This window comes from Mesitornis unicolor, unplaced genomic scaffold, assembly GCF_000695765.1.
Source record: "Mesitornis unicolor isolate BGI_N332 unplaced genomic scaffold, ASM69576v1 scaffold4504, whole genome shotgun sequence".
NCBI classification, from domain to species: domain Eukaryota; kingdom Metazoa; phylum Chordata; class Aves; order Mesitornithiformes; family Mesitornithidae; genus Mesitornis; species Mesitornis unicolor.
The window spans coordinates 28,915-44,799 of NW_010181947.1; the positions used below are offsets into that span (position 1 = coordinate 28,915).

At 40.6% G+C, this 15,885-nt stretch overlaps 1 protein-coding gene across 1 annotated transcript in view; it reads right to left on the reverse strand.

The window, feature by feature from the left end:
- The window catches only part of LOC104539915 (DENN domain-containing protein 1A-like), a gene marked incomplete at its 3' end in the record, with an annotated part of 39,606 nt that extends 28,896 nt beyond the window's left edge, over positions 1–10,710 (reverse strand). Inside the window, exons 1-3 of the mRNA XM_010183587.1 lie at positions 10,705–10,710; positions 8,775–8,911; positions 3,534–3,653 (exon numbers count right to left, since the gene is read on the reverse strand). Of these exons, the coding sequence (XP_010181889.1) occupies positions 3,534–3,653; positions 8,775–8,911; positions 10,705–10,710 (263 nt within the window). The remainder of the gene's footprint in view (positions 1–3,533; positions 3,654–8,774; positions 8,912–10,704) is intronic.
- Between the last annotated feature and the right edge of the window lie 5,175 nt (positions 10,711–15,885).

A 15,885-nucleotide genomic window follows, 5' to 3' on the forward strand; every position in this document is an offset into this window, starting at 1 on the left:
AGAAATATAGTAATAAATTCCAGAACAAAGCCAGGGGACGTGCCTGATGAAGCAGCTGAAGATGATGACTCAGAAGAGTGAGCAAGAGCAGTATGGGAATACCTACACCTCTTTTTTTTAAATTTTTAATTTATTTTTTTTAATTTTGAAGACTACAGCTCTTCACTAAATTCAGACTACCCATATATAATAATAATATAACTACCTATATTGTTCACCTGCAAAATCCCATGCCAAATCTGACACAGAGTTAGATTAAAGCAAACCTCTAGAAACACAAATAATAAAAAATTCAGCTTCTTAATGCATATCCAATGGATTTATTTTATTTCAGCCAAAATCCTGATGACGTTAAATGAAGTCTCAGAAATAAAAAAAAAAATCTTTGGATGCAGACATTTTTCTAGGTTATTAAAATTACCAAATTAGCCCTTGATGACTTGGACATGAGCTCTCAGCTTACTGTGCATTCATCATTAGGAAAAGAAAGTAATGTAGAGCACATTCTAAATTTTGTAACATATTGCATTGAAAAAGGCAGTCCAAAATCCCAAGGTACCCAGGAGATTTTGCGGCTGGGACACGAGCTGGTGGGGTTTTTGAATCCATGTCCCTGTTCAGGCCCTCCAAACCCCACCAGCCCATCAGGCTCCTGTGCTCGCTGCTGTCCGCCCTCTGCTGTCGGAAACGTAGAAAGGAGACATGTGTGCTCCCGAGCGCTCCACAGCTCTGCCACACAGCATCCGACCACGGCAGTTTCACATTGGCTAGAAATCAAGTGAAGGAAAAAGGAAATGGAACAAGAGAGACAGACCCGGCTGTTCTACGGGAAAAGAGAATCACAGAACACTGAGAAGCAGCAGTTTTTAAACTGAAACAAACATTTCCATAAATGTGTGATGCTTGCCACAGCAGGAGCAAAACTATGAAAACTACACTGAAAGCAGGTTTCTAAACAGTCAGAAGAGCTGCTCTGTAACTGGAACTGCCACAGCAGCCATGTGGGCAACCCCACGAACCCCACGAACTGCTTCCTGTGCGTCGCAGCCACACGAAAAGTCCTCCGAGTCGCGTTAGAACTCAAAGGCCAGACCTTGACTTCTGGCCTCCCGAGCACTGTCTCAGCTTTAAACTTCGCTTCCAGACCTCTGCAGAAATTTTTTAAAGCACCAGCTGAGTGAAAAGAATTTCCTTTATCCCCTGTTCCTCTTCAATAACGCATTTGAGCAAGTGATGACTCTCTACCTCCCAACCATTTTACCATGGCCTTTCCCATAAAATCTATGACTGATAAAAACCTATCATCTCTAATAACATATAAGTTCTTATACTTATCATTGAGCATAACAAGGAATACTTGAAGTTTGCTGGCATCTTTCCCATAATTTAAAAACGAATAAACAAATAAATATTCTTTTCATCCCCATCCACTTTTTCCTACCAGTCTCACATTCTTCAGCAAGTTTTCGCCCATTCATTTACCGAGCACCATCCTCTAATTCATAAAGGACACTGAGAAGCTTTGCATGGACAATGGGTGCTGCAGTCCTGGCAATAGCACGAGCAGATCTGTGTAGTGTTGACTCATATTCTTTAATATCTTCTACAAACTTACACTCGCTTGCATTAATGATGAACTTTCTCATTAGTTCACAGGAAAAAGCAGCAACAGGACTCCAGCTAAGAGTCCCAGTTCCTCCACTGCTGTAACTGCACTTAAATACTTTTTTGGGTGGTTTTTTTTTTTGGTTATGAGTTGAAGCAGAAGGCATTTAACTACAACAGAACTCCATTTCTTCTTGGCATTCACTCAACATAAGGGAGCTGACAGCAAAGAACTCTTATCCAGGAGAGATCAAGAAGGGATTCAGACTACTCCTCATTCACATTTTCTTTTTAAACCGTTTTCCCTTTAACTTGTCACCAATCAAAGTTACCTTACGTAACCAGACACTTCCCACACCAGAGTGACTCAGCAACCAGCCACACAAGGAGGCAGCTGGGGAAACACTTTCCAGTCCCCAGCACAGGGTCCATATTGCTGGATTGCCAGAGCTAATTATACTTGAAACGTCTACTAGAGGAGAGAAAGAATGAAGGAAGAGACTGAGAAAGCACCTGCCATCCTGCCTCCCACACAGTTGTCATTTTGGTAGATCTCACAGTAATTTCTCCAAATATTAAGCTCCTCCAGCGAAGGCCCTGTTAGCATTGTGCTGAAGTACAGGGCAACAGCCATTTGGTATCTTCACCAGTCTGGTGCCAGCACAAACGGCACACACACACCCACCTCGATCCAAAACCCATCCCATGGCATTGCAATGAAATGAGAAGTGTTCTTGTTCTTGATGGGTGCTCTTTGGTTTTGCACCATTACTCTGAAATTCTCCGGAGGGGTCTCTTCAGTACCATCACCTCGATCCGAAACCCATCCCATGGCATTGCTGTACGCAGCCCAACGAAATGAGAAGTGTTCTTGCTCTTGACGGGTGCTCTTTGGTTTTGCACCATTACTGTGAAATTCTCCGGAGGGGTCTCTTCAGTACCACACGTACAGAAGGTCCCACTCTGTGTGCGCACAGATACACAGCGCTCAACAGATGAGGACAAGTTCTTGTTCTTACACTGGATCCTCTCACATGAAAAGCAAACCAGAGACAACGGAGACAAATGCTGCAGTTAGTCAGAGAGGAAACGATCCTCATGTGTGACTGCCGAGCAATTGTCAGTCACCTGGCTGGCTGTTCCCACAGGGAACTCAGCTATCTTTACCTGCGCTGTTGCTCCTAAACTTCCCATTTCTCATAAGCATGGAAGAGCAGAAAGCAGAAGACAGACCACTGTTAAATTTGTTTAAAACAAGACAGGCTGGATGCTACGTGGAAATCTTCAATCCACACAAGTTCTTAATGGAATAGTAATACTGGTAGATATTAAAACTAATTTTTCTTGCAGCAAATATAAACAGAAAACTACTGACTGTATTTCACCATGTCTGCGCGAGGTCATCAAAAATACTCTGATGGAGCCTGTTTGTCTGTTTTATGTGAAACGCATTGTTTTCAACTTCCACTAAGTGTCTTTATTATGGCAAACTTCACAAAACCCTCAGCAGGACAAAGTAAAGCTCATACATACAAACGTCTAGGACGTGGACAGCATCAGTGACATTCTCTCAGTTACCAACAGATGCTTTGTTAATAAAACTTGCATATACAAATGTCCACAAAATGTCTTAACAAGATCAGTTGTGACAGCTAAAGATAACAGCTGCCATCATGCTAAGTCATATCAAATTACTGCAAAGAGACTTTCTGTTTTCCACATTGTTAACTCAGACTACAAACAAATGCAGTAATCTACAGAGGAACTCAAAGCGCAAGATATTTCACATCACGTCTGCAGAAGACCAGTGACTCTGAGGACCAGATAGGGAAATAATTCTGAACAGCTGGAAATGGTAATTGCAGCGTAACGCAGCAAAGTCAAACACTGCTTCCCAGAGTCACCCAGAAGCCAGAGCCCAGACCTACCTTAAGATACAGAAGCAGCTCTTGGCCCCAGAAGACAGGCGACAGAATCCAAACCTCTGCTTGCTGTCAATGTCTGTAAGCACAAACGTAAAGTTCTGCCCAACTTGGTTAACTGCATGGCTGAAAATAAAGAGAGCAAAGAGGAAAAAAATTAATGCTGAGATAATGCCGTGTCAAAAGTATCTAGCCTAAGTCATTGAACCTACAGCATTTCCTCTTTCAGCACAGGGGCTTTTTTTGAGAAATTAACTTTTAAAACACACGCTCTCTAGAAACTTAAATATGCCAGTTGCTTGGTGAGGGAGAAGGGGGGTTTGGGTTTTTTTTAGGTGTGGGAGGATACTAAAAATGCGTTTCTCTTTAAATGAAAATGGTTCTGACTATCAACCATCTTCCCTGCAGCACACACTGTACAAACCAAACCCATGTTCTCTCACACATCCCAAAATATTTCTTCATTACTCTTCATTTGAGAATTGGCTTACTCCATGAGCAAGACAGTGTTTAATAACATGTTAAGCTTCTTCAACACTTGGATATTGACTGTAGAAGCTTATTATCCATCTACCAGTTTTGCACATGTGCCAGACACACCGTTCCAAAACATGCAGCAGCTGGAACCAATCCATGTGCCTCCCCTCTGCTGCAGCAGCTCGGCACTCGGGTAAAAGAAAGACTACAACGGTATGCAAAGGAAGAAAAGATAACCTAGAATCAAAAGTGCACTGTGCTAACGCCAAACATGATTATAAATGACAGGAAAGTGCCACAAAATTACTTTTTTCAAAATTCACAGTAATTTGCCTTATCCGTAACATCTTAACGGCTCTTCAAGTTGAAGAAGTAATAGTTTTAGAGGTTGGCTCCTACTCACACCACAGAGGAAAGTATCACCGTAGAAAAGTTTGCCCAAATTGGAAATACAGTTTCGGAAAACAAAACAAAAATGCACAACCAACAACAGCCACCACCAGCACAAACACACACCCCACAACCACCACCCAAACAAACCAACCCCCAAACTCAGCACTTAAAAATCAATGTCTTTAAATACACTGTAATTCACATCTGTATTTTACCACTCACAGGTGATGCCCAAAGTAGCAAGATAAGATCAAAATAAGATGCTTTACATTTAAAGCACAGCGCTTTCTGAATGCTATTAACAAAATGAAAAATATTCTTGAGGTATTACCAAATTTGTCAGTCAAATGGGTGGAAGTCACCCAAACTCTTGTTTACAGCGATGGGTGACTCCATATAAACCAAGCCCAATTCACCTCCCAGTTTGCAGAGATGTAGTTTTACTGTCTAAAAGAAATTTTGACATTTAGTGGTGAAGCCAAGACTACTATAACTATTAGAGGACTTTCCATTCCCATTTTAGAACTATTTGAGGCCTCATTATGGTGTGAAGTTAACACTTACTTCAGGTTTTCTAGTTTATTTTAGGTTTACTGAAAACTGAGAAAACTGACTAGCATTTACATCTGCATCTTCTCCAGTCACAACAAACTCCATTAAATTCAGGGCCATTTAACGAACAGCCACAAGCCTTAAAAGCAAGCAAATACTCTCTTCTATGATGTTCTTCTTCTTGATGATGATACAGCACAATAAACTGTTTATGTGGGAGATTATACACTCTGTCTACAGAAAAAAAAAGAAAAATAAGACATTTTGAAATGAAAGTTGGATCTGGATCAGAAAGATGTCCCTGTCCAGCTTAGAAAGAAGAATCCTTCAGTGGATTCCAAATGGAGAAGGAAAAACATGCAGTGATGAAGACCAAAAGTGCTCCAAATTCACAGATGAAGAAAAACAGATACGTAGAAGCATTTCAGTAGTCTGAGAATTAGCATAAGGACTATCATCTTACTGAACTGTAAATGGCAACAGAGCAACCATCTCCACAAACTGCACTGAGCTGCTAGGGAATACCAAAAAATCCCTTACTGGTGGTGTGTTTTATCTGCAAAGCTTGGATGTAATGTTACTATGGTGATTTTAGTATGGTGTTTTAAAAGGGGATTATATGCTTAATTTTAACAAGGTTGAGAGCAGAGCATGTGTGAGAAATAGCATTCTAGCTGACAATTAAAATTATGAAACGGGGGGAAAAGCTTCATTTGCAGCAGGGAGAAGCATGTTTATTAAACAACTGTGCCAAGCTGGGGAGTTCCTCCAAAGCAAACCTAAAGATTCTTGCATTTATGGGATCTGCAGAAACTGAAGATGTCCAATAGGTCTTGCTCAAGTTTCAGTTGTCTGTTCTTCACATGGAAGGGTAACTTCCCAACATAAAAAGTGCTTTTCTTAAGGTCTTAATGTCAGTACTTAAGATTCACAGCTCTATTTTCAAATGGGAAGATCTATATAGAAGCCAACAGGATGGAAGCACCATAAATCTCAGCCCTAAAGGGGCAGACTGAAGTTTGGGTTGGAGGGAAGGGGAGAGAAGAACAGTGATTTCTTAAAAATACCCCATCACTGGCTGTATGTGACACAAACGGATCCTGATACCATATTTGACTGGGTGTTCTTTGCTCCTGCAGTTGGGAAGTAGCCTCTGCCTTGGTCCCGCAACCGTAAGAGCGGCAAACTCACGGTTCACTGCCTAAAGGAAGGAGCAAGACATCCCTGGTGACTTTTGACCACTGGTAATAACATGTGTCAAAAGAATCAATATAAAAAGAACTAAGAGTCTGTGTCAGTGAGTGCCTAAAGTCTAACTGGTGGAAGGAAAAGTAGCATCTGTTCTTTAGTGATGCATTTCTGATCATTTGTATCAGCATCTCTTCATCGGGATCCATACAGACCATCTCTCCACAGGTCCTGCAGAGCATCTGCACAGTAATATTCCAAGAGAAGGTACTATCCCATGGTCCTGAGTTATGTGAACAATGAGCCAGTACCTCCACTGGAACATTAAGAACAGTAATTTTTAAATCTCTCAACATCACAGATAGATTCTAATATTAAAATTGTCACAGCTAATGACAAGGCAACCTAGTTAACAGGGAATAGTACCCAAGTCTTCGGAAGGCCTTTGCTAAAGCCACTTCAGTGTTTCTCTCTCTTTTTGTTCAGAATGAACAAAACAATATTTATTTAAAAAACACCCCGAGGACTAAGAATTACAGTAACTGGAGATCTGATCCAACACAGCACTTCCCAGGCACATACAGAGGGCTAAAATCCCACTAGAGAGTGCTAGTCAACTCCGTACACCACCACTGCCAGGACCTTTCTGACACACCACTGAAGACAGTGTTTCTTGTATCAGCAATTTCCTTTCATCTCAACGTAGAAAAAGTGTTTGCTGAGAGACTGAGGGGAATATTAAAGCGTTGCCTGAAATAACTTCATTATGGGGCTACCTGCTCACTTACTTCAAATAACTTTATTTTAAATGCAATGTAAGAAATGTATAAATCCTCAGTAGTTGGTTAACAGTAAACAGAAAAAACCAACTACTGCGAATTCGTCACTGCTAAGCTTCAGACACAGCCTCTAAGAGCAGGCATTTGGTTCTAAATTTGGAGGCAGCCAAAAGATGAAGAACATTTCGCACATAAGATGTGCTGTACTTTGCTCTTTATTGTGGTCACATCAAGTTCATTTCCACGCAGTGATATCGGACTGTTTACCTTCTTGCTGTACCTGGCGCACAGTCCAACGCTAAGTCAAATGTACAGTACAGAGGACTATAACAAGTATTTATTTATGTATGCACCTACGCATGCACGTGTGTGTGTGCGCACGTGTGTATTTTCACACCAAGACTGGAGGCAGCACACGCATCTCTCAGCTGCCACATCCTCAACTTGGGACAGCCTCCACCTTCGGGAGTATTGGAAGTCCTTCTTAATTTTAAATTACCAAGTACGCTATGGGTTACAATCTCTCTTTTATGTTCAAAATGGTTGGCTTACAGTTGTCTTTTCAGTGACAGTCTGTGATATTCAAACAAGGGAATCCAGAGATGGGAATCACTTTTCATTATGTTCTCATTTGCACCCCATATGGGTTTTCGGTGTTTTTATCTTTCAAAATGTTATTTTGCTGGGGAAAAACAAAAACCAACAAAGCAAACAAACCCCCGAGGTACAATAAACCTACACATAGTAAGCATAAATATTTCTAGTAGAAACACATACACGAGGAAAATACATCTGAGTGCTTCCCCATTCCTTCTCCTTAGGAAAGCAAAAAGTGATTCCAAATTATGTGAAGTATTTGTGTAGTATTACGTCGACTCCCGTCTCCAGAGAAGCAGAGTGAGATTTCATCTCCATTCATAGAAATTAGTGAGCAGTGTTTCAAGTTAACCAAAAAATACCAGCTGGCCTATGGGTGGGGGGGGAAATGGGAAAAAAGAAAAAATTAAAAATTGAGCAACGGCTCAAACAAGAAGCGGTAGCAAAAATGGTTGTGGATTTATAAAGAAAATCCATTTCCACTGTAAATATCACAGATTTCACTGAAATGAGCAAGAGATTTCTAGCAGTTTAATCACTGTTAAGGTCAGTTTCATCAATCAACAGCACCCGGTGTCAGCCGACCTGCGCCAAGGGACCCGATGCTCAACGATGCTCAGAGGCAACACGAGCAGTGCTGCATCCCTTCACAATTTCACTGCTTGTTCTCTTCATGAAAGCATCAAAAATAGCTAACAGCAAAAGCAAAACTAACATCTAAAAAAGTTCTAGAGTTTTCTAAGTCACAAGAATTCCATCTCCTCAGTTCCCATCAAATCCGCTGTAACTTACTTTTCAATTTTTCCCCCAAAAAATCAGAAGCCCCGTTACACAGCCACCAAGTAAAGCATCAGCATTCCAACAAGGTCAAGGAGCCTTTAAATGTAAAGCACTTAATTCATTGTCCTACCCAAATTTTGGCAATTCAGAGATAAAATACACACGCACACAAAGCATTGATATTAATATGTATATCTGACAATGACTACCCAAGCATTTTCACATTCAAGCATGGCGTAGAAGTAAACCAAGAGGCACTCTCACCGCTGCCACCAAACAGCCTCAACTTTTAAAACTTTTTATTTTTTGATAGTGCCCATAAAAACCCCAGGAAAAAGTGATTCTAAGACTATAATTTGCACTTGGGTGCTTTAAATCACAGTCGAGCAGACAGAACATCAAGAATGGTATGGTTTTTATTTTCTACAGCGGTTTTATTGACAAGCTTATTTTCTTGTAAAGTTTGAAAAGCTAACACTACCTGTCCACATAGAAGGGGAAACAAAACTTGGTCAAAGTCTGTAGAACTTCCTGTGGAGAGAAAAAGAGATAATTTATACATCTATTGGGACCAATAAATCTAATATTAACCACATCACACAATTTCACAACTTTGCCCTGAAGAAATAAGAGACAGATGAAGAAATATGGGCTTTATCAATTACATGAAAAGAGTACTAGGCAGTCAATCACGTGAAATAATAAACACGATCAAACTTCATTAAAAATGAAAAATTAATCACAATTCACACATGGGCAGGCAGCAGAAGCCATCCACAGAGGAGGAGGAGGTGGGGCTGTCGAGTGTTAACACCTCTCCGGGGACCGGCTCTGCCCTGACCAGATGGATCGCGGTGAACAGCAGCGACCCACAGGGCCCGGCCTGGCAGCACCGCACTGCGGGCACCGCTGCGGCCGTCTCCTAGGAGCAGGGGCTGGGGACTGCACAGCACTGTCCACAGCAGCACCAGAAATCACAAAGAGAGCCAAGAGGTCTCGGAGCAGCAATGCTTAACGCTGTCATCAGAAAGAAAATCTGGGTGTTTAAAGACAGATTAAAATAATGTGCATTAAGATTAATACAAATGGTTTAATCCACAAACCATTTTCTAAGTGCTGCAAAACAGCACCACGGACCAAGTTTTAGGTATAACTTTCGCATAATCTCAAATGAAAAGCGTGAATGTGAAAACTGAAAACTTGATCAGCAGAGAAATCAATCAACTTTACAATTTTAAACAAATACAGTCATTAAAGAGGCAAAACCAGAAACATTTTAGTTCCAAAACAGTCGTGTTCATAGACAAAAGTAATGCATTTACATTATATTGTTCTGTAACATTCAAAATCTGAATGCTATAATCCACAGCCCGTCATAAAGGTCTACCCAGTTCGCAGCCCTTTACTACCAGCCAATTCACTGCTCATTTTCCTTTACGCTTTAATATTTCAGGACGCGAAACGTAAACTGTATTTCTGCTGTCAGATGGAACAAGATAACCCTGACTAAATGACAAACCCTCCGATAAATTCAACACTTTTCTGACCAATAGCAATAAATTATCATCAATAACTAAACTGATGCTTCCCGCTTCATTTATTTCTAAAACCAACGCCATCATTCAACAAATAAGTGACATCAATCTAATAACCTCTTCAATGGAGCAGAAAACATATTGACTCCCTCACAAGAGCACGTTCCTCCTCCATAATTCAAATAAGCACACCCCGTTCTTAGCGATGGTTTCAGGCTCAACTGCTCAGGCTCTTCTTTGGAGGTTTCCTGACAACTAAAACATGCCAAGTTCTTAAGATTTCAGGCAGAAACAGATATGGAAACTTGGACTTCTTGACAGTTTATTGATAGATTATTTAACAACCTCCTGTTTTTAGAGAACAACAAAGGCTCTACTGAAGAATGCCATGTGAAGCAAAGAAGTACCCTCCTTTCCAGTCCAGCAGGAAACTTGGGCAGGAGCTGTGTGCGTTTCAGAGTAAACTGCAGAAATACCTGTTTGATACAAAAAATGCCTTGATCATAGAGGCCTCCTCAATGTGGCTGGGCTCACCCAACTCTGGTTGCTTGCACACAAAACCTACAGCTTGGCAAGTTGTAACTTTTACACGGCTGTCCTTTACCCGCAACTGGAATCTCTATGCATGTAATGATAAAAAGCAAAGCAAAACAAACACACCACAGAATTCTAAAAGAATCAAAGTTCTAATCTATTTCTGGAAACAAAGCCATGCAGCTGCTCCACAGAGTTCTGAAATATAACAGTGTTAAAAGATAACGAGACACTGGTCACCTCAAAGTGGCAGAATATACTGTCACCACTGGTTTTATGTTTTAAATAATTCCTGCAACTGCAAGTATAAACATTCACATAATAAACACTTTAACATCTCACCGGCATTGTGTTACTGTAGGGTAACAGCATATTCCTCAGAACTTACTTTGCATTTGTTTCTTGATATTTATAGACTCCCAAATACAGAAAATGAAATTTTCACTTAAAGAGGCAACGCACTGAAGCCGTAGCACTGCACATCCTCGTGTCTTTTAAAGGCAAGATTTTACGGCGATATTATTATAAAAGTCACTTAATGTGATTGGACACCATTTGCCACTCATGAGACACCAATACTTAAGTGCCTTGATTTACAACTAAAAATTGGAGACTAGAACAGGTTAACTACAGAAATATTTTTAAATTTTAACTATTTAAAAAAAATAATTAGCTGTTAATTAGCAAAACTGCTGATCTTTTGCACGTAAGAAATACAATTACTGGAGAACTATTCAATTTTCACTCAAATTGCAAGCTCGGTACTATAAACGTAATTTTGTTTTGGTTTTTTGTTGGGTTGTGGTTTTTTTTTTAATACTGCTCGTTTTGAAAGGTTTGCAATGTCTACATAGTGCACCACTTCCTACCAGACCCTCGTTAGGTGGGTGGTTACTTACGGCCTAGAAAAATCATCATTTCTTTAGAAATTCAAAACAAAACCATAACAAAACCAAAACCTGGAATCCCTCCATGTCAGCACCTTATAATCCTTTTATGTTTTTACCTGACATGAAACACAGAGGCACCACCAATAGCCTGTTTTCTTATTCTATTCCCCCATGTCTATTTTCTTAAAGAGAAACCTCCATAAATGCCTCTAAAGCAAAAGCCCCTAAAAAGAAGAAGAAAAGAAAGGAAAAGCCCCAAACGATGCAGGCCAGGCAGCTGAGAACCGTAAATTACCCGGTAGCTGAAGCGGCGTCCCCAGGGTCTCACGTGCCAGCGTTCTGGATCAATCCCCAAGTTTATATTTTCACAAGTCTTTTTACATGCAGTTTGATTCTTAACATTCTAATGAGCAAAAAGTGCATCCAGAGCAGGCAGGCACTGCAGCGAAAGTGCAGGGCATGAACCGTGTCCCCAGGGGGGCTCGGCCCAGCCGTGTCACCGGGGGCTCGGGGACATTCACCACCTGCTTCCCCATCCCCAGCTTCCAACTCTTTTCATAATCAAAATGCGGCTGACATTATAAACCCCACATGGGCTTTCTAAAATCCTACCCAATCAATAACGCCAGTACATAACTTATCGGAGACAACACAGAGCTCATTGATTACGTTTGGTTTCAGTAGCAAAGTTTTCAAAATAAATGAGGCAGGAATACAGCGTCCAGCCCTCGTGTGTCACATCGCCATTTCCGAGGGACAGGGTTTGCTCCCCACACACACCAGAGAGACTTGAAAAGCGCCTGGAAGGCAAGGTTGGTACATACACACAATACACCCTTGGCTTGTGTCCCGAATTATCTATAGACCGAGCTGAAATAGTACAGAAAGCTCAACATTGCTGAAAAATTTTGCATATTCCCTTATGAATTTAATATGCAAGCTGCATCTTAACTCATGTTGGTTTTATTTTTATTTTTAAACCTTTCACTATATGCCCCCACTTGCAAGTCAATGGAACAACTTCAGAGCCTCTCAAATATAGAGCATCGCTTTATTTCTGCTGTTCAAGTGAATATTGGTAACAAATATTCCAGGCTGCAGCCACAACTAAATAAAATGCTCTGATAAATGATATGCAAATCGCTGCTCTAATGCAAGAAGAGCAGCAGACAGCTGCAAACAACCTGCTCTTAGGAAGGTGCACAATGCAACCCACATTCAAAGCGGAACAAGAAGTCTAAGTAGAAGTTGGAGAGAAATGAGATCAGAGTAGAGGCTGAGATCTGCGAAAAATGACCAATGATTATGGGAAGGCACACGAATGCTAAAGCCAGTCAGAGAAGGGAAACAATGCACCACAGAACCCAACAGGTTGGGGACCTGCTGGGAAAGCTGAGGGAAAACAAGACGAAGCTGGAAAGACTACTCAGTACAGATGAGACCTTTAGTTGTGGATCACGGGGATTAAAAAAACAAAACAAAACAAAACAAAAAACCACACCAAAAAATTACTCAAAAACCCCACAACCACATTTCAGAAAGCACATCCATTTTCACAGGAGGACAATTCAAGTATTGTAAGAGAATGGAGCCTTGCAAAGAGATTTCCATGGAGAGAAGAGATGACTCAGTGATGAAAAAGACAAATGCTGGTTTATTCTCTTGACCTTAAAGCAGAGGTGAGGCACAGGTGAGGTTGCTGTAAGTGAAACGTCACACAGAGGATGGAAATACAAATAGTGTTCATCTTAACCAGCTTGAAACGCCATCCGAATCCAGGAAACAAACAGGAAATTATCCTCTTTGCCTGGGGGGGACACCAAGAGTCCCCAGAACACAAGGACAGGCTGAGGAGAGGCTGGAGAGCAGCGAGGGCTCGGGGAGAAGGGACCGGGAGGGAGGACAGCACCGGGACCCCGACCTGAGCAGCAAGCACCTGGAGCTGGATTTATTTCTGGTCAGAAACAGCACTTTAAACACGGCAAAAATGTTAATACAGCGTAAAAAGAGCACTAAGACACTAACTGAAGCAAAATAGTATTGAGTTATTTTGAAATTTGGGTAGCGCATTAATCTACCTTATAGCCACAGAATTGGAACTGCTCTTAGCTTAAAAGTATTCAAATAGATAAAGATAACAATTAAATCACCCATCGCAATGGGACAACAGGTTTAAGTACCCAAACCAGTTGTCTATGCACCCAAAAAAACCAAACCTGACAACAACTCTGCTTAAAAGCCACAGGGTGGTGAAAGAGACAGTACAGAACAACCCAGAACACCACCAATTCTGCGACCGAGGCGTGTGAAATGTGATTTCAAACATGTCACAAAGTGACTACCTACAGTGGATGGAGAAAGGCAGTCACGTTTCAAAGTTGTATTTCAAGAAGATAAATGTAATAATGCGATGCCAGCACAAAAATTCAGCCGCTAACCTGAACACAGTGGAGCAACACCCAGGGATCAGCACATCCTGCGTTCTGAAAATTGAACTGTAATCTGTATTTATTATTAGGGTCGGCTTATGTTACCCTGCACCAGATCTTCCTAAAGTTATTACTACAGATTATTCTCATCAATTAACAGTCGCCATGTAATTACGTAGTTAAAAACCAGGAGAAGCATCCCACTTCGTGCAGTTTAGGAAAACTAAATCTCAAATCAAAAAGCAAGCATCTGCATGCAGAGGCCAGCACCACAAAGCCACAACAGAGAACTGAGAGTCTGCAGGCTGATGAAGCAGAGAAAGCGAGGAACAATTACCTTAGAAGCAAGACTTCTCTAGATTTTAGAAACTTTCCTGGTTTTTAAAAAACTGACATAATTTTTTAAAAAAAATCATTACTCACAATATTTACGTCAAATTTCATCTTGCACCGATTCTGTCATAAAATCTTTTTACCTTTTATAGAAGTACTGAACCCATTTTTATAATGGTCAAAATATTTTAAGAATTAACTTTGAGCAGGTCTTTAAAAGAACCTTCAACTCCAAAAGATCAGGACTATAATTTCCTTGATAGCATTCATTGAAATTACCTTCATGTAGTTTAATCTCTACTTTTTAAATTCCCCTAATGTTCCAGTCCAACTTTATAGCACTGGTTCATCCCCTTGCTCCGTGTGCCACAAACCCATAGCTCTTTTGAGCAACTACAAAGCCGGCATTAGGGGAGGGTTTTTCCTCTACCAAAGTTACTTGTTCCCATACGAGGCTCAGAAGGGGAATGGCACCCAGGATGAAATAACATCATTTCACCAAAGGTAACCGACTGTTCTCAGGAAAACACTATTTAAAAAAACAAAAAGCCCCACCACACAGATACAAAATCCTGGTAACCGGAAGAGCACGAGATAAATAACATTTCCTCAGCGTATTGAGGCCTGCCATCATTTAAATATTTTAAACATACAAAATAGGTGCACAGATGGGCAACTTTTCTCCTTGCATCACTAAAAACATATTTCAAGATAATGCTCAAAATCCCTGAATTTTTAAAACCTAATTGTGACTCTGTTTCTTAGAATTCACACCCCAAGGCCAAAGCTTTCCTGCCACCAGTCCTTCAAATCTGCTTTGGACATTACACGGGAGGAGGCTCCGAGCCTCCCCGAGGTCTCGCTCCTTTTCCAGCAGACACAGACCCAGCAGATAATGGGCCTACGCTGAATTCGCGGCTCTGCACGGCTCCTCCTGGGACCCAGGCCTAGCAGATGTGAGAAAAACTGTGGCAGAGAAGTAGCTCCGGTTTTTGCCTTAATGACAACTTCAACCTCTCGACTAACAGAACAAAAGACAGAAACGACTATTACTTTTTTTCCAGTAGAAAAAAAAACCCTGAAAGTAAAGCTGAACTAAAGATTTAATTCAAAGAGACCTCCTCAGTAGATGTCTTTAAAACCTCTGCAATTAAATTAAGATTTAGTTTTATGCTAAAACAAATGGATTTTTAGCTAACGTGCAAAAAAAATTTAAATAAAAAAAATCTACAGTTGCTGTGGTAAGAATAATTGTTCCAGTCTGAAATCACATACAAACAAGCACCAAACAAATCAAGTCCAATTATAGGCATGAACACTGATAAATTGGTAAAGATAAGAAGTGTCTGTATCAGAAAGCCAGAATACAAGCTGAACGAAATGTATTTTAAATGCTTAGTGACTGAAAACAAGGAATACCTTTGCTTCCACATTTAGGAAAAATCGGATGAGAACTATTAGCTATGAAAAGACAATCACACACTTCTCGCACCACGAGCCAACTGCACAAGTATACTGCATCAAAACCAGAGCTTTAAATATATACTCTGGCTACCATTTGTTAAATATTATAGTTCTGGCTTAAGATGACTGGCCCTTTTCGACGTCGTCTCAACCGCTCTATTCAGCTATAGCTGCATACCCACTTAATCAGCAATCATTGTTCTCCGAGGCAAGACTTTGTTGTCAAGACAAACACCGAAACCTTTAAAAAATTTCAGAACTGGCATAAGAAAAAAGTGATCTTTGTCAAACAAGGACAAATTTATGCAAATCTTTTATAAACATTCACAAACATTTATTTAGCTTTTGAAATGTTGGCCTCATTTGAGAGCATGAAAATGAGGGGGAAGTAGGAAGATGCAAAGGAC